Source organism: Fusarium vanettenii (assembly GCF_000151355.1).
Source record: "Fusarium vanettenii 77-13-4 chromosome 4 genomic scaffold NECHAsca_3_chr4_2_0, whole genome shotgun sequence".
Classification (NCBI taxonomy): Eukaryota; Fungi; Ascomycota; class Sordariomycetes; order Hypocreales; family Nectriaceae; genus Fusarium; species Fusarium vanettenii.
In genome coordinates, this window is record NW_003315879.1 from 3,165,162 (window position 1) to 3,182,811 (window position 17,650).

Below are 17,650 nucleotides of genomic sequence, written 5' to 3' on the forward strand. Positions count from 1 at the left end.
ACAGGTCAAGATTGGTTGTGTAGGGGAGAATGATCTAGTTCATGCAAGTGTGATGGAATAAATCGAACGACAACAAAGAAGCCGAAAGTAAAGACTCGTAATGGATGTGCTACGTGATCTCTTTGTTGTCCGTCTTCCGATGCCTTTCCTCGCGTGTTCCGAAGGACAGCGTGACATGCGACCATGGATGCCTGAGAAATGAGGCTAAAACAGCGTCACCCTTTCTTGCCAGCTTTTGATCAAGCCCATGAACGCCTTCCTCATAATCCACCCAGTTCGCATTCAACGACGCCAGCCTCCACGACGAATATCCCCCAAGCGGCCGAATATAATCCATCGACTTTACCTTTGATTTAATACGACTATCTAATACATCTGCATCATGTGGATTGTCAACTGGTGTAGGTGCTCGCCTCGATGCGCCGCCTGCAAGCGATTTGGATTTGGATGGGCTGACACGTGCTGCGGATAGTCTACGATGTGCTGTCCTCACTTGGACTTCTTAACAAGCACGCGAAGCTCTTGTTCTTGGGTCTCGACAATGCCGGAAAGACCACTCTTCTCCACATGCTGAAGGTGCGTCGAGATTTACTTGCTGGATGGATCATGGGCCGCCCTGATTCACACCGACGGCAATGGCAGATTTGGAGGACCATCAGTACTGACGATGGATGCACAGAACGACCGTGTTGCCATTCTTCAACCCACTCTTCACCCCAGTATGTTCTATCCAGGCCTAGTGCTTTATCGCTGTGAAATACGTTGTACTGACTCGCCGTAGCATCCGAGGAGCTCGCTATCGGCAACGTTCGATTCACCACTTTTGATCTGGGCGGTCACCAGCAGGGTAAGTGATGTTTTGGCCTCAGTCCGCGATTGCAAATGATTAATGGTTGTCGTGATAGCTCGCCGTATCTGGAGAGACTACTTCCCCGAGGTCAACGGTGTCGTCTTCCTCGTCGACGCCAAGGACCACGAGCGATTCCCCGAGGCCAAGGCCGAGCTCGATGCCCTCCTCTCCATGGAGGAGCTTTCCAAGGTCCCCTTTGTCATCCTCGGAAACAAGATCGACCACCCCGATGCCGTCTCTGAGGACGAGATGCGACACCAGCTTGGACTCTACCAGACAACCGGCAAGGGCAAGGTTCAGCTTGAGGGTATCCGACCGATCGAGCTGTTCATGTGCTCCGTGGTGATGCGACAAGGTTACGGTGACGGTATACGCTGGCTCTCGCAGTACGTGTAAAGGACGAAGGAGAGAAGAGATGGGGGGTAGGAGGGAGAGATCTACAGAGGTATACCAGATGTCGAGTGTTCGGGGGGAAGAGCAGAGGAGGACTTGTGACTATCCACTGTTTATGAGATTCAGAATTCTCCTTTAGGCGAACCTTGGTCGTGCAATTATACTACAACATCTTGCTACATACTCTGTATACGACCTCATCAACCGAGTTGTGTCGTTGGGAAATACCCCTGATGGAAAAATAGGAAAAATAGGAAAAATAAAGCCCGACCCCTGGTGGCATCGGGGCAAGGATGCAGCAAGGGGAGGCGACGGGGATCCACGATACTCATGAACGCCGATATTTGCAGGTGGGGAGACATGATGACGTGCACCGTTTGTGAATGGAGCTGAGAGGCGTAGCTAGAAGATGTTTGGGTGTGTAAACCGTCTCTGTGCCTTACTAGCATCTGCTGTTTTCTCATGTCTCCCACTCTCTCCTGATGCCAGACCAGGTGTTCTTTAGTTGGGAGAGCCATGACCTCGGCTCGCCAAGGGCGAACTGGTATGGATAAGGATGGACCCCCGAATGGCAACTTACAAGGCCGGGTTTCCATTGGCTGTGGATTTCGTTGGGGTAAAGTACAGAGGTACCGTAGTAGCTCAGGCTGACCAGCTCCGGACGAGACCTACTGATGTCATTTCCTCACGTTGTCTATTCACGAGGTACTTTACCCAACATACAGGCTGTGATCAAGCGCATTCCTACTCCTTTTTTTCGCCTCATCCATGCCAATCTGTTGCAATCTCTCTTGAAAATTTTATCGTCAGCGATGGATTAGGGATTGCCAAACCCATCCGTCATGTCGTCGCCGTATGCCTCTTTGCTCCCTCGCGATCCCGCCTACGGCTTTCCACCCGAGTCCTTCGACCCCTCCCATCTACCAGACGTTGACACTGAATTCGTCGCTGCGCAAGATCTCGAAGCCTTTGAAAAGGCGCTACAAGCCCCGGATCCGCTCCAGAGCCCGTCTGATGATGCGGGTGCTCGATCGCCACGCAGTCCCAGCTCGTTCAGTTTAACCAAGAGGCCGTCGCAGGCTGAGGGCGGCATTGCCGATGATGTGGCAGCCGTTGCAGCCGCTGCAGGCGCCGCGTCCGGCGACCTTCCCGTGCTATCGTCGTCGAGCCAGGGACACCCGAGCCAAGGGACGTTTATCACGGCGCAGAACGATTGGGCCCCTGTGAACCCCAGAGTTTATCGCCATCGACGCGGATCTAAGCGACACAAGAGAAAGCGCCGCAACGGCAAGGGAGCCGTTGAGGGCCTGCTGGGAACACGGACCAAGGACGAGACCCGCGAAGGATATCTATACCAAGTATCGAAATGGCCACTACTCTTCTTTGTGTTTGCGTGGTTGACCGGCCTCGCCATTGCCTATCTCTCAACGAGATTGTATATTTGGGTGTATGAACACTTTTTCACCTGGCGTGGAAAGCGAGAAAGCCTCCGACGGACCCTGCGAAATACCGTTCACTACGAAGATTGGGTTACCGCCGCAAAGGAACTCGATACTTACCTCGGCCGACAGACTTGGAAGGAGGAGAATGATTTCGCATACTACGACTCCAAGACTGTTCGCAAGGTGTGGGAGCAGATGAGGAAGACGAGACTCCGAGCAGAAGAGCAGGAAGAGAAGGCTGAACCGAGCGATGGAGGCAAGGCTGTGGACGATCTCAAGACTCTGATCGAGGCCTGCGTCAAGAACAACTTTGTTGGAGTGGAGAACTCGAGGTTATACAGCCAGACGTACTTTGGGACGAAGAATCTGGTGCAGAACTTTCTTGACGAAGGTGAGTATTTCATATTCTCCCTGTGGAATTACCACTAACAAGGAGTAGAGCAAAAGAGCATCAAGTTCCTTGCTGGCACCAAGCAGCTAGAGATGGAGCAGAAGCGGGTTCTTTTCAAGCACGTCTACGCCAACTACGGAAGAACAGCGCTTTGCTTGTCAGGAGGTGCAGCCTTTGCCTACTATCATGTTGGAGTTGTCAGGGCCCTTCTGGATGCGGACCTGTTGCCGGACGTTATTACTGGCACCAGCGGTGGAGCATTGGTTGCAGCCCTGGTGGCCACTCGCACGAACGAGGAGCTTGATGAACTACTTGTGCCAGCACTCTCGGAGCGCATCAACGCCTGCCGCGAGCCCTTCACCGTCTGGCTTCCGCGATGGTGGAAGACAGGAGCCCGCTTCGACTCGGTTGACTGGGCTCGGCGATGTGGCTGGTGGACGCGAGGTTCAATGACATTCCGAGAGGCATATGAGCGGACAGGTCGTATCCTCAACGTGACCTGCGTGCCAGCTGATCCTCACTCACCTACTATCCTCTGCAACTACCTCACAAGCCCCGACTGTGTCATCTGGTCGGCCGTTTTAGCATCGGCTGCAGTCCCTGGCATTCTGAACCCTGTTGTCCTCATGATGAAGACTCGAGACGGGACATTGGAGCCATACTCCTTCGGCCACAAGTGGAAGGACGGCAGTCTACGGACAGACATTCCCATCAAGGCGCTGAACACACATTTCAACGTCAACTTCACGATTGTCAGCCAGGTCAACCCACACATCAACCTCTTCTTCTTTTCCTCCCGAGGCTCGGTTGGCCATCCGGTAACACACCGCAAGGGACGTGGATGGCGAGGCGGATATCTCATGTCGGCGTTCGAGCATTACCTCAAATTGGACATGAACAAGTGGCTCAAGTTTATCCGTCACGCTGAGCTGCTGCCACGGCCTCTTGGTCAAGATTGGAGTCAGCTGTGGTTACAGGAGTTCAGCGGGACCATCACTATCTGGCCCAAGTCTAGAATTTCAGACTTTTGGCATATCCTGACGGATCCTGATGCACCTCGTCTTGCACGGATGATTCACGAGGGCAAGCAGAGTGCATTCCCAAAGCTCAAGTTTATCGCAAACCGTCTCATGGTTGAAAGATTGATTGAACAAGGTCGCCGAGACTCTCGCCCGTGGGTGCGTAGGGGAAGCATCCAGACCATTCTCAGCGAAGAGGATCTTAGAAACATCCTCGTCGAAGAGATGGGCAATGGAGCGACGACGGAGGAGGAAACGGATGTGGAAGACCTCAGCGGGCTTGGACTTGGCATGACAACCCTGGACGAGGACACGATTTACGAGGAGCCGAGGGAGAAGAGCGACTACTCGAGTCACGGAGACGCCAGCGAGTAAGCAGCGAGTAGATGTGAAGTAGGAGGAGGGCAGAATGTCATAGCGTAGCGTGTGATGGTTGCTTTGCTTTGGTCATGTTTGGCGTTGGGAGGATGTACCATTGGGAACAAAGAATTGCCCTATATAACAGGGAGTCGGAATCTGTACTGTAGGATTAGAGGGACTATGCTTTAGGTCATATTCATATGCAGCGAGAGAGAGTTTCTTTGTCAATGAATCATTAGTTTTATAATTGAAAAGTTGGGAGGTTTTGAAGGTGAAAAGGGACAAGGTTTCTGTTGCAAAGTTAGACTTGGCTATCACGAGTGTAAAATATGGAGGCGAATAGGCTCGACAAAGGCATAGGTAAGCTACAGGGCTGACCACGCTAAAAATGGATTGAGATGGTTGCGTTTCTAAAATTGAAATGGAAAGAGCGAGAGTGAGTGAGACTGTGAACACGGTGGCGCGTATTCACGGAAGGTACCAGCTGGAGTGTTCCTTCTGCTATGTTCCAGCCCAAGCGGCAAGTGGGGAGTGACAGATAATCCGACCACCGGCGTCCGCCCGCACCTTCCTTGCAAGTCAGGTCCAGTGGAAGGAAGTCCCCGGTCCCGCCTGGAGTGGAAATGCGCTGCGTGGCCGTAACATTTTGAGGACAGCTTGACACACTCGCCTCGACATCCATTCTTTTGATAACTTTACGAAAATCCGCATTGTCTGTCGGCCAGCTCAACACGCGACACGACATTTGGCCGGTAGATTCCATATTATTTGGGCATACGAAAGAGAAGGAACCAATCCTGTCTGGTCTTGCTGTCTTCATCACCCGTTACAAAGCTCCTTCGTCGAGTGTAGCCCTGGGCTCTCTACTCTTTCAAGATGAGTTCAGACTACTCGTATGACGAGCAGGTAAGAGAGATGCGACGTCTACTGCTGCAACTTTATGGCTAACAAGTACTTCTCCCAATAACAGGGCCAGTTCTTCCCCTTCTTCATCCTCACCCTCACCGGCCTCGTCACCGTCCCCCTGACCTACACCCTCGTCCGCCCCAGTCGCGACCAAGATGCGCTTGCGCCGCGGATCAAGACCGACTACAAGACGGAGCACTCGGCTACCGTCGAGTCGCTGAGGACGACCCAGAAGCGCAAGCAGTGGAGGGTCAAGCGGGCCATCTTTGTCGTGATCGGATGGGCCCTCATGGGCGGCATGGTGTACCTCATCATGGTGACCCAGCGCACTGTTCCCAAGCTCTACAATCCCTACGATATTCTTGGTATTTCTGAGGTGAGCTGTCCCGAGATTGACAGCCAGAGTAATCCACTGACACGCCCTAGTCCCTCAACGAGAAGCAGATCAAGTCGCACTACAAGCGCCTGTCCCTCAAGTACCACCCCGACAAGATTCGCCCCGACCCTGCCAAGAACGAGACCGCCGAGTCGCTCAACGATTACTATGTCGAACTTACCAAGGCCTACCAGGCCCTCACGGACGAGGAGGTGCGCAACAACTACATCCAGTACGGCCACCCCGACGGCAAGCAGAGCTTCAGCATGGGCATTGCCCTCCCCAAGTTTATCGTCTCCGACGGAAACGGAAAGTATGTCGTTCTCCTGTACACCCTACTCCTTGGAGTCCTTCTTCCCTGGCTCGTCGGATCGTGGTGGTACGGTACCAAGCGGAGGTCCAAGGAAGGTGTCCTGATGGAGAGCGCCAACAACCTGTTCCGACAATACGAGGAGAACATCGACCAGGGTGGAATCATCACGGCACTGAGCACTGGCAAGGAGTTTGAGGAGACTCTGAAGGGTGACAAGGCCGAGTCTGGTCTGTCCAAGATTGAGTCAAGGATCACGGCCGAGGGCGAACACAAGCCCTATGCTTCTGGTATGACGGCCAAGGACAAGCACAAGCTTGAGGATCTCGATAACGGCGTGCGACGCAAGGCTCTTGCTCTTCTTTGGGCTTACCTCGGTCGTGTTGAGCTCGATGACCCTGCCCTCACCAAGGCCAAGTTCCAAGTTGGCCCCATTGCCCGCGCCCTGAGCCAGTCTTTCAACGCCATCTCTCTGGCCTACGGCAACATTGGTCCCATCGCCGGTTCCTACTACGCCAGCCAGCATCTGATCCAAGCCATGCCCCCCAAGTCGTCTCCTCTTCTCCAGCTTCCCCACATCACCCCCTCGATTGTCAGCGGCATTGAGGGCGACTCCAAGACCCACATGTCTGTTCAGAAGTTCATGGATCGACCGGATGCTCAGCGACGACAGCTTGCTGTTGGCGAGGGCCTCCTGACCGAGGAGCAGTACACGACCGCCGTTAGTGTTGCCAAGCAGATTCCCTACTTCCGTGTCGCCAAGGCTTTCTTCAAGGTTACTGGAGAGCGTTTCATCATCCCCTCGTCTCTTGTGTCCCTCGTCATCAAGGGCCGCTTCATCCCCCCTGGTACTGAGAACGTCCCCGCTGTTGATGAGCTGGATCTCGAGGACATTGATCCCGCCGAGGACGACATTGAGGCTCTCAGCGGTCGCAAGAAGAAGACCATCAAGGGTCCTGACGGCAAGCCTGTTCGTGTTGACGAGCAGACCATCCTCCCTCCTCTGACTTTTGCCCCCCACTACGCCCGCGATCACTCTCCCCAATGGCATGCCTTCCTCAGCGACTCCAAGCAGGGCAAGATGGCCGTCCCTCCTTTCCACTTTGCCAAGTTTGACCAGCCCATCGTCGACGACAAGGGTAACCCGACTTTCAACATGCAGACTCTCAAGGCTCAGTTCGCTGCTCCCCCTCAGGCCGGTCACTACACCTTTGTGCTGCACGTCATCTGCGATTCTTATGTTGGCTTCGACACCAAGATGGAGGTGACACTTGTTGTTGAGGAGGCCAGCAAAGCGGCCGAGATGCAGGCTGAGGACGACATCAGCGAGCCGGACGAGGGTAAGTTGATACCATTCATTTTCACCTACGATCATATGCTAACGAACTTCCAGACTCCCTTGCTGGCCAGATGCACGTTCTCAAGACCGGCCAGACCCCCAAGCCCCGCCGGAGGGTCGAGGAGGACTCTGACGATGAGAGCGGTACCGAGGAGGAGGATGATGACACCAGCGCGACAAACACAGACACTGAGGACGAGTCATAACCGGATCGCCTTGTTGAACATAGTATTTCCGCAACCCCTGTATCATCGGTGCCGTCCCCCTTGCCACTGTGTGTAGGTGTCTTTACGGGAGGCAGATAATCCTTGTGTATGTATTTTGGGAAATGGGCAAAAGGAGAAGAGGGATGGAGAGCTGCTTTGTCCGGTATGAGGAGCATGGCACCCTCCGACTTTGGGCATAACATTTTCCACGGCCAAAAACCGGGTTGGGAGTTTTGGGGTTCTTTTTAAGGGAATGAGATATATAACCTCTTTTTTTTTTTTGTTGTTTCATACCTATTGTACTTTGTTGATTCCACACTCGACTTTTTTTAATCTCTTCTTCTCATGCCAACTTTGAACTGAACCCATGCAACATATGGGAGAGAGATCTATGTACAAGTTTGTTGTTGTTGTCCTTTTGATCTTGCAACACATACATACATACATGCCCAGCAAAAAACCGCTATATAATAATAACCCTCCCAAACCAAAAGTTTCTAGAATAGGAAGAAAAAACAAGCATTAAGAGTTGAAAACATGTAAAAAGTGCAACGCTGCCAGCAAATAAAAAAACTCGTCTCCTCCATCAATTCGTCGACACAAGTTTTGTTGGGGTGGGTTTTTGCCTGCGAGGCTTGATTCTCTGAGTTTGGTATTCCGCACATATATCTAGACTGACCCGTCTGCTCTTAAAAACAATACTCGTTCTTCTTTTTTTAGCTTGCAGAGTTGTACAAAAGAAGACGCAAGTCCAGCTTCGTCTCGTTCGCCACAGCTGTCTTTGTCTCGTTTTTTTTTTAGCAAAGACAGCCGGGCCAGAACCTTCAACAGACTCTCACGCCGCAGACTTCGACGCCCTTGCCCTCGATGCGGGCGGAGCGGCCAAAGTAGAGGGTTGACAGCTCGCGGACAAAGAGGGAGTCGCTATCGCTCCAGACGTCGAGGCCCATGTTTTCCACGGCGTGGCTGTCGATGCGGATTGCATCGGCGTCCAAGTCAAGATCGAGATCAGCTTCTGTTGGACGGAGAGGTGTCCGCTCACCAGAGCCTTGTGATAGATCCTCATCGTCGTCATGGTCAGTATAAGGCTCGTCCTGGCTGTCGGCTAGATCACCTAGCACGGAGAGGATCTGGGTGGTGAGACGGTGGAAGTAGGCGATTATGGCGAGTTCGACACGGGCTTCATCCGAGTTGTGGCTGGTACGTCTGGGTGCTGTGAGGGAGTTGAGAGATTCTGATAATGGTTCAGAACGAGAGCTTGGCCGAGGCATGCTCATTGATGAGGGACCCAAATCGGCGAGTAGAGCAGCGTCGCGAGATGCTTCTTCCTGTTGCTCAGACCGGAGCTGCTCACCGGCGCTGGCCCACCACATGTATCCATTATATGCCAGTGCTGCCCAGCTCAAGGGTTCGACAATGGTTTCTACAGCATCGTCGCGAGGATCACGCACGACGCGCGTTGACGCAGTGGAGATGCGCCGTTCTGACTCGGGAGACTCAGGGGCGGCATTGGGAGTTGAGATGGGAGCTGCTAGGCGAGCAAGGCCGTTCTTGAGAGAAGTGAAACGACGTAGATCTCGCTGAGTTGCCTTGATAGGCTGCCCCCGTGGACATTCTACCACAGGCCAAACCCGTTCGACAGCATTAGAGGCGTAGTCTGGAGGAATGGTGATGAGCATATCCCACAGAGTATCCTTCATAGCGAGGATACTGTCAGTGGTACATGCGATCCACCCGGAACCGGCCTCATCGTCCACTGCGTCCTCACTACTCCGCTCTCTCTTGGAGGCCTCAAAATCCTCCATGAGGAAGGGAATGTCGTGTACACCAATAGAGAACAAGGGCCTTAAGCGCTGTGTTGAGCTTGAAGTGGGGAGGATATCGGTAACGGACAGGGGAATATTGGAAAGCACAGAGATATTATAAACTGGAGAGACGTTCGTTAGTGGCGGTTAGAGTCTATACAGCGCGAAACTTACCAAAATCGCAAATCTCATGAACTGGCGCATGACATGATATTAGAATGCGCTTGCGCAACAAGGCAGCGCGGTGTATGGGAAAGATGAGAGGACCAAACTTGTCCAATAGGCTGGTCAAGCTCCAGGCGGGATGATATGGCGAGAGGGTATTGCCGGTAGGTATTAGGGAGGCGCCGTCCGAGGCGGATCGGTTCCGGTTGTGGCCTTTGCGGCCAAGAGGTTGTGAATGGAGAGACGGAGAGCTCACGGGGGTTTCACCCGAGAGACGTCGGTTCCCCTGGCCTTGCTTTTCGCGATTGGCGGTCCAGTATTCTTCGAGAATGCTGGTGTTCTTGCGGTCCTCGGCGAGTTTCCTGCGGAGAGCTGTTAGTTGGGCGCAGATGCGCAGGGAGAGGCCAACACGTACGCGGCCATTTCCTTCAAGGCCTCTGCATGTCTCCAGGCGCGGCCCAAGCGACCATAACTCAAAGGGACCAGAACGCCGACGGCGATCATCCTGGCATGGCGAGCTTCCTCCTCATCGCAGGGCATGTTGACGAAGGCGCTGAGACCGGCGTGGCCGCCATCGTGGACAAAGTAGATGAGATCCTCGGAGACTGTGTGTAGGCCCGAAGGCAGAGACTTGTACTCGACGAGACCTTCAAGCTCAACACCCGGGGCGGACTGCTTCCAGAGAATAGTGTAGCCGGCCTTGACGTCGAAGTGGATAAGGAACAGGGCGTCGATGGGAGGACGATCGAGGGGTTGGTTCGAGGGCATGCGGACCGAGAGCGAGGGTTGTCCTCGGCGAGAGGAGGCCATGGCGATTGATTATCGGGCGAGGCGCATCATATGCCAGAGCAACGACGAGAAGCTCAAGCTTGATGAGTTGGGAAGCCTTGGGGAGGTTACGGACGAGGACCGAGAAGGAGCCTGAACGAGTGGATCGGATTGCGGCTTTAAGCGACCAAGCTAGAGCCCCCCGGGTCCCAGGATGCGACAGATAGGGAACGCTCGCAATGGTCGAGGCGAGAAATCTGGGAGATGGTTGATGCTGGGGAGTTTGAGGGTGACGGCGAGGCTTCCACTTTGAGGCTGCAACGACGGGGCTTACAGTGGTTACATGAGCTGAGCTACTGTATCTGGGTATCCCGTGTAGAGCCGGTAGAGTCCCGATAGGCGCACTTCACGTGATGTGATGAGGACTTCCTAGGAGCTTTAAGATGGTGAACAGGAGGTAAGACCTTGATGGTGTTTTGATAAGTTAATGATATATAGAGCAGAAATAGCTGCAATTGAACTTTTCTTCACATGTCTCAGACCAAGCTGTCTTTTCGGGTTGAGTCGTGCTGGTGCTACCAAATGGGCTGCATCTCGAGCTTGACAGGGTGTGAGGGTGTGCTCGGACGGTCCCGTGATGTCGGATTCAAGCCCTGGTCCTTGAAGAGGTTGTGCAATTGCTGCCTGCCAAATTTATCATAAGAAACGATACTTGAGTACACGATATTAACATGTGTTTATCTATATCACTACTTCTATGCTGCCTGCACCTACAGCCTAGAGGATCCGCTCCAGACGCCGTCGTCAGTCTACAGGGAACTGCTTGGCGTTGCGGGGGAGCTCGGGTCTCCTAAATGCCCCCATTGGCCGTTTTGTCTTGGACCCGGTCCGCCGCGTTTTCCCCCACGAGAACTCCTGCCGGTCAACGTTGATATGCAGACCACGTTGATCTCGGATAACACGTGGTGAAATAGGAAGGTTGAACTCAAAGTCCTTAATTGTAATGACGAGAGTTGATATGAGCAAGTTGGATGACGACGAGTAGAGTTGGAGTTGACTGATTGGTATTCGATTGACTGGCCGATCCATTGATTGGGACTTGTAGTTGACTGACCCATATGACTGTTGATTGACTGGTTGATAGATAGTTGTATTGACTCAGGGCCGGATCCCAGTCGAGCAAATATCATCCAGGAGATGTGCCAGTGGATCAATGGAGAATGCCGTGGCCGATTGCGCCCTGAGCGTCACTTGGCCCGGATGACTTCGAGCCATTGCCAGTTGCGAGTAAAATCTGAATTGAGTTTGCATTCGAGTGTATTCTCGACGAAGCACGTTTGACCGTTCCTGAAGAACAATTCCTACGTCTTATCGATGGTTGGGCTTTCTAGCAACCCAACACAACGAGTCATATATATAGATCGCCGTGGCCAAGACCTCATCATGGATGGTGTCAAAACACGCGGCGTTGCTGTGTTTATATATGTGAGCGGGTAATAGGAGGCCTCCGATCGGCTACAACCTCTAGGCGGCCGACGAAGGCGATGCGCGTCATGAAGATGAACAACGGCCCGGCTCCCAACTCGGCCATGAGGTGCCTGTGGATGGTCTTGTTTATATATCTTGGGTGTCCTTGGATACTTTCAACTGGGAAGCCTTGGGAACGGGTGGAACTTAGTGAGACGAGATTGCTACTCGCATTCTGGCGAGATGCACGCCCAGCTGGTGCCAGGGTATTCAGCGAAGCAAGAGACACATGAAGAATCCACCTGGACATCACAATTGATCGTCCAGGCAAGAACAGGGGATTCATACCGCGAAGGAGCCACTCTCAGCCGGAGTACTTCTTTCAGACTCTCAAACAATAACCCAAACGCCACACTTTATCCTCAAGGCCCGGCCAGTCCCGGTAGGGCCATGTAGACAACCAGGCAAAGCTAACGAACAACTGAGTGTTGAATGTCTCCTGGGACCGCCAGGTTCGATGGCCTGAAGTCTGTATAGTATAAAGGAGGAAAAACTGGATTCATGCAAAGCCGACATGAGGAAGAGATCGCCCCGAAACAGCATGACCGAAACTTCACAACTAAGCACCAAGCCCTTTGGATATTTGCATGCTTCCCTAATTGCCTCGATCAACGAGGTGACGGAGAAGCCCCAAAGTTTCCCTGACTGACTGGTTATCGGGGGGCGGGGGCTTTGTCGCGACAGTAGATGGGGAGGTCAGGCCCAGCTTACCCAAGCCATGGGGGCCACTGCTTGGGATGATATGGTGGTTTGTGGTCTTCTATATATCGTGAGACTCCCCTGGTGAGATCATTTATTACAAAGCGTCTCGTACTGATGGCAAGTATGCTGAAGCAGGTGAAGGGAGGATGATCACAGGCGCAAGCGGCTTAATGATATGAGTTGTGGCAAACTACGAACAGCGGTGAATAACAAAGAGGGCGGCGGGTGGTCTAATAATTGCTGCTTAATCCCCCGGCTATGGAGGCCCAAGAGATGGCAAGCTCGTTAGCCCCTCTCTTTCCAAGTCCCTTTCTGGTGGGAATTAAGCTTCGGGCCTCACGCTTGATAGAGCGAGTGGAGTGAAGTCGAGATATATACTGGTATTTGGGGGTGTAACTCATTGTGAAGGAAGAACCAGGCGTAGAACCAGAGTCTTGTAACTGTAATTACGAGAGTGTAGAAATATAGATGATATATAGCTGGAATAACGGTCTCGTTTACCCCGAGAGTCATGAACAGACATGTTCACCTCAAGGAGGACGAAGTTTGGTCTTGTTTCGACCACAGCCCGTAAAAGGAATGGAGGAACAGTCAGACGCTGCCGCCTTGCTTCAAAGGTCTGGGCCTCCCCTCAGCTGAAATCTGATGATGTCTTGTTCCCCTAGAATTCTATAGCTGTGGCTCGCGTTCGATGGCCGCTTCTGACAGATGACACACTCGATGAAGGGCATCTCGGATCGGGTAAATAGGGGTTCTCTCGACACCCGTATCTGAGCTCCGAAGCATGTCTTGAACAATGTGGACTCCGGGTCGTATATATATAGATGCGTAAGTCATTGTATAATGATTGTAGAACCCCGAAAATAGCCTCTTTTGTCACTTAGAAGACAATTTCCAAACAATCATTAGAGAGAATTGGCTTAGGGGTAAGAGATGACTGGATTACTCCGGCCAAAATTGGCTTTGAAAACCTCTTAAATTGGCCTCGTGATAAGGTGCCGCTCTTGGCATTGAGTATGGCACGATAAGTATAGTAGACCTCTTGGAAGGATGCATATCTCCCGAGCAACTTATTCTCATCCATCGTACCGGGTGACGTATATATCATAGGTGTTTCGTCAAGTTTCGTCAAGGCCGGAGGAAGGACAAAATGCAGCTTTCTGCCTCCTGGTGCTTTATTCGCCAACAAAATCGAGGCGACAAGCTTTGGTCTGAACTCGGTGAGAAGAAGAGAAGCAATCTCTCGTGTGGCTCCAAGGCTTTTCACCACGTTGAGAGGCAACTTGAAGCCCTAGATGTATATATAAAACCAGATGACTCGACTGCCTGGGCTCTCACAAGAGCAAAGAGAGACTTGAAGTTTTTGAGTATATAGGGGTGGACATGCGGCTCTCTCCACGCAGTCTTGTGTTTCTGTAGTTCTTGCGGGAACGGGAAGGGAGTTTCTCCTTGACAACAACGCGGGGCTTGGCGTTTTAGCAGGACAGCACTGGAACCTAGGTCTAATACATGTTTCCAGCGACGAGATGGTGATTTCTCGACTGAAGCTGGTACTTTGTGAGGCCAATGAACCGCTCAGTGTTCCAGTCATGCACTGTCCCGTATAAGTACTGAAATGGTGGCGGCAATTAGTTCTTACTCTTGTCGCGACGTAATGGGTTGTATGACTTGTAGATGACAAATATAAAATAGTGCTACTCGATTATGTCGATAACGTTCTTGCCTCCGACGATCGGCTCCAGCTTGAAGTCATCCTTCGCTGGGGCGGTCGGGATTCGCAAAGGGCAGGTAACAACTTTCCAACCCTCACTCACTGCCATCTCGAAGAGAAACCTGGACAAGAGATAGTCGGCGTGTTGCTCCAAGGAATAATCGTTGAAACTTGTCCTCCAAGACCTTGCTGATTTATCATGGTCCTCGTTGAGGTGACGAACAAAGGTCCTATCATTTGGTGGAACGTGAAATTCTCGATATATAGGTAGAGTCTGCCTAGGACAATGCAGAATAGGTCGAAAACTGAGTCTGGCTCATGACATGTAGGACCAAGCGAACATTCGCAGGCATCGTTTGTCGCCTCGCTTGGTAAACGGCGTAGGAAGCCCCGAGGGAATTGAGATGAACTTGATAAAGGTGGAGGCTCGATCTTGTCGTATGTCCAGTCTTCTCTTTCGAGCGCTCACCGCGCCGAATGTCGAATCCAGAGTGGCAAAGAGAATCTTGAGATTCTGCCTTCACCGGGTATATAAAGCGCCAGGGTAAAAGGGAAAGCCCAACCATGGGGGTTATCTGAGCCCCATACTGAGATGACGTTGCCAACAAACGAGTCTAAGATGCATGATTGAGCGCTCCGAGAACCGATAAAGGGAAAGGGGCAGCACTGTTTGCCTCCTGGCTCAGCTCGCTAGATTTTTGTATATATGGGCCTTTCTACTTAATAGATCTTGGCTTTCGTTCAAATGAAATTCGAATTTCAATCGACTTTGATTCGATGAAGTTCAGAGATATACTCTATATCTAGATGAGAGATTCATCCGCGACGAGAGGAGGGAGTGTAACTTCCAAAGTCTCCGACTCCCAGCACATTCTGCAGCTTACCTATCGCTGCCCACTGTATGTGATGAAGCTTCGCGGCGGAGGTTTGATCAGAGTGCGGACATGACGTAGAAGATAGAGACCATGGTAATGTGCCTCCTCCAGAACAAGATAGAAGACCCTTCTTTATATACTGATAGGCCGTGGGGCCCGACCAGGGCTTCTGCATCGTTTGCACTTATTGCAATGATCACCACGACGAGGGGTCCCTCATCAGAGCAAAAAAAGAAGACCGAGGGAGTGTCTTTCTCGGGAATGATGGGCGGCCACAATCGAAGAGTAGCATCGCCTCAACTTGCGAACTCGGCGCTTACCAGCTCTGGGAAAGTCACATCCTCTGGAATGGTACCAATAGCTGCCATTCCGTGGTTTTCTAACACGAGGTGTCGAAGACATGGCATCGCGGCTAGGATGCCAGATGGGAATCTCTGGGTTGCTCCGCGCCCCGTCTTGTTGGTGGCTCCTTTCTCGAGGTCAAGTTCCCGCATAGCTTTGAGAAGACGCTGAAGAGTCCTCACGATTGTCGGTGGACGGTGTGAACGTCTGGCAGGCGTTGCCCTCATAAGCGAGAAGACGGAGAACCCCATCTACAGGTAGGGCAGCTGTGTTAGTCTCGGGGAGCAAAGCTGGAGACTACTTCCTGACCAAGGACTGCAGATGAAGGGCTGAAATATATATAGGAGAGGAATGATATGGCGTCGACCAACATCTTTAGAATAGGACTGTGTCTCGACGTGGATCGAGTATATAACCAGGCTGCACTAATTCGGGGGCACCTGAGAAGCCGAGGGGAATTCCTGTGAATGGACTTGAAAGGGTATATGATATAGAATCCAACTCAATTGTGCTTTCGAGTCAAGATCCAGGTTCGCCAGGAGCCAGGGGAGGCACCTGGAAGAAGACTTTTGTTGTGTGTTCAAACCGACATTTGCCGCCTCAAGATGCGTCATTCCCATTCATTTGGGTCGCTGGGATCGCCGAGAATTATCCCAAGGATCCAACTCGTCAAAAAGATGAAACGCTGTAGGACAGCCTTTTCTGAATGGGAGGAATGATGCCTTAAGGTACCTAGAGTAGGCCTTCTATGACGTCTTCCCAGCTCATGAAATAGCACGTGGGAGAAGCCCAAGAAGCCGACGAAGCCAGGACTTGAATGAATAAAAAGCTTTGTCTCTCCTCCGAGCAATGGTTGAGATGGGGGTTCGTATATATAATAGGAAAGCCGCCAATAATAATCCATTGTCAAAGGCCCCTTGATGGGAATCTGTCTCTGTAACTATGTATTGATCCTGGGCCCCGGCCAGAGGGTATATGCGTTCCATCGAGGAAAAGTATTGATCTGGGCAAGGTGAAGCGGAACGCAATGTTCCTTTTGGCTCTTGCTGGAGGATTGAGGCTATAGAGGCGTCGTTGACGACTTGAGCGTTCTGACGTGATTGACTGTTGGAGGTTGTGTTCGGTGGTGTTGGGTTCGTGAAAGACCATTCCCATCGTACAAGTCAGGTCGGGTCAGATCGATTCAAAGGGCGTCTGTCGGTCAAGAACAAGAGGCAGAACGTCTTGAGCAGTTCGTGGACATGGCGCGCAAGACCACGTACGCAGTCGGCTAGAGGAACCAGAATCCTGGTACTTTCTCTTGAGCCCACCGCCCACGGTTTGTAACCAGTGTAGAGAACACTAGATGAAGTCTGAATGCAGTAAGGCTCAGGTGTGCCCAGGTGTTGACAAAGGTATCGTGAGGTGTATATATTGCAAAGTTCAAAGATGGACGAATAGTCATTCAAGACACACTGTCCTGGCTTGAGTCATGCGTCGAACGCGTGCAGGAAAAGGCTCGACTTGGGACTTATGATCATGAGAGTGAAGTATGGAGGGAACGGTTGAGTATTGGACTTTTCCAGTTCGCTCGGGACCCTTATGTATATAGCGAAACATGGCCGGCCCGTATCTCAAGATCCAGGATTCATCTCGTTAACGTAGTGCGACAGGCCGGCCCCGCGAGTAGGGATGGGGTGCTTGTAATATATCCGACGAAAACGAAAGCGTATATAGAAAAGTTCCGTTTGGACGTTGCATCTTTGGCCACCCCCTTCTACAGAACCGAGATATCTCTGACTTGTGTCGAGACCAGAGGTTAAACACGAGGACCCAAAAATGAATCGTTCTGGTGAAAAAGAGGCCACGGGTTCGTCGTCTTCTGTGTTTCTGGGGGTGACCTGGCAGAGCCCGAAAAGGAGTTGGCCTCACTGGGGCTCCGCACATGATGAGAAGCTCAAAGCTGAAGCATCAACTCGGCTCGTGAGACTCAAAGGAGAAGCGAAGGAAGCCAAATGTGGCTGGGGGCAATAGAAGGGGACAGTCGAGGACATTCCATCTTGTTCTTGATTGCTGTATATATAAGAGTTTCCGAATGACGTATGAAGGGATATGGGCGGGTGAAGAAGGCCTCGGCATCAGCTTCTTCTATATCTCTAAGCCTGGTTGCATTGGTTCTTGTGC

At 52.0% G+C, this 17,650-nt stretch overlaps 4 protein-coding genes across 4 annotated transcripts; 3 read left to right on the plus strand and 1 right to left on the minus strand.

Moving 5' to 3' along the window:
- Window positions 1–274: 274 nt before the first annotated feature.
- NECHADRAFT_102593 (uncharacterized protein) lies at window positions 275–1,465 on the plus strand. The gene is made up of 5 exons (XM_003051859.1): window positions 275–401; window positions 473–576; window positions 680–719; window positions 782–847; window positions 906–1,465. The coding sequence occupies exons 1-5, from the start codon at window positions 383–385 to the stop codon at window positions 1,244–1,246; spliced, it is 570 nt and encodes a 189-aa protein (XP_003051905.1). The 5' UTR covers window positions 275–382; the 3' UTR covers window positions 1,247–1,465.
- A 620-nt stretch (window positions 1,466–2,085) lies between these two features.
- NECHADRAFT_104230 (uncharacterized protein) lies at window positions 2,086–4,470 on the plus strand (the record flags this gene model as incomplete). Its single annotated transcript, XM_003051860.1, has 2 exons — window positions 2,086–3,076; window positions 3,119–4,470. The coding sequence occupies 2 exons, from the start codon at window positions 2,086–2,088 to the stop codon at window positions 4,468–4,470; spliced, it is 2,343 nt and encodes a 780-aa protein (XP_003051906.1).
- An 861-nt stretch (window positions 4,471–5,331) lies between these two features.
- Window positions 5,332–7,592, plus strand: NECHADRAFT_38303 (uncharacterized protein; the record flags this gene model as incomplete). Its single annotated transcript, XM_003051861.1, has 4 exons — window positions 5,332–5,361; window positions 5,426–5,737; window positions 5,788–7,387; window positions 7,441–7,592. The coding sequence occupies 4 exons, from the start codon at window positions 5,332–5,334 to the stop codon at window positions 7,590–7,592; spliced, it is 2,094 nt and encodes a 697-aa protein (XP_003051907.1).
- An 824-nt stretch (window positions 7,593–8,416) lies between these two features.
- NECHADRAFT_92979 (uncharacterized protein) lies at window positions 8,417–10,372 on the minus strand (the record flags this gene model as incomplete). The annotated part of the gene is made up of 3 exons (XM_003052319.1): window positions 8,417–9,519; window positions 9,572–9,924; window positions 9,978–10,372. The coding sequence occupies 3 exons, from the start codon at window positions 10,370–10,372 to the stop codon at window positions 8,417–8,419; spliced, it is 1,851 nt and encodes a 616-aa protein (XP_003052365.1).
- Between the last annotated feature and the right edge of the window lie 7,278 nt (window positions 10,373–17,650).

What these genes read in the sequence shown, in the direction of transcription:
- NECHADRAFT_102593 (XM_003051859.1), top strand. An exon ending in CTCTTCTCCACATGCTGAAG is followed by an intron (nt 577 to 679) that starts GTGCGTCGAGAT and finishes ATGGATGCACAG; the next exon opens with AACGACCGTGTTGCCATTCT. An exon ending in TCTGGGCGGTCACCAGCAGG is followed by an intron (nt 848 to 905) that starts GTAAGTGATGTT and finishes TTGTCGTGATAG; the next exon opens with CTCGCCGTATCTGGAGAGAC.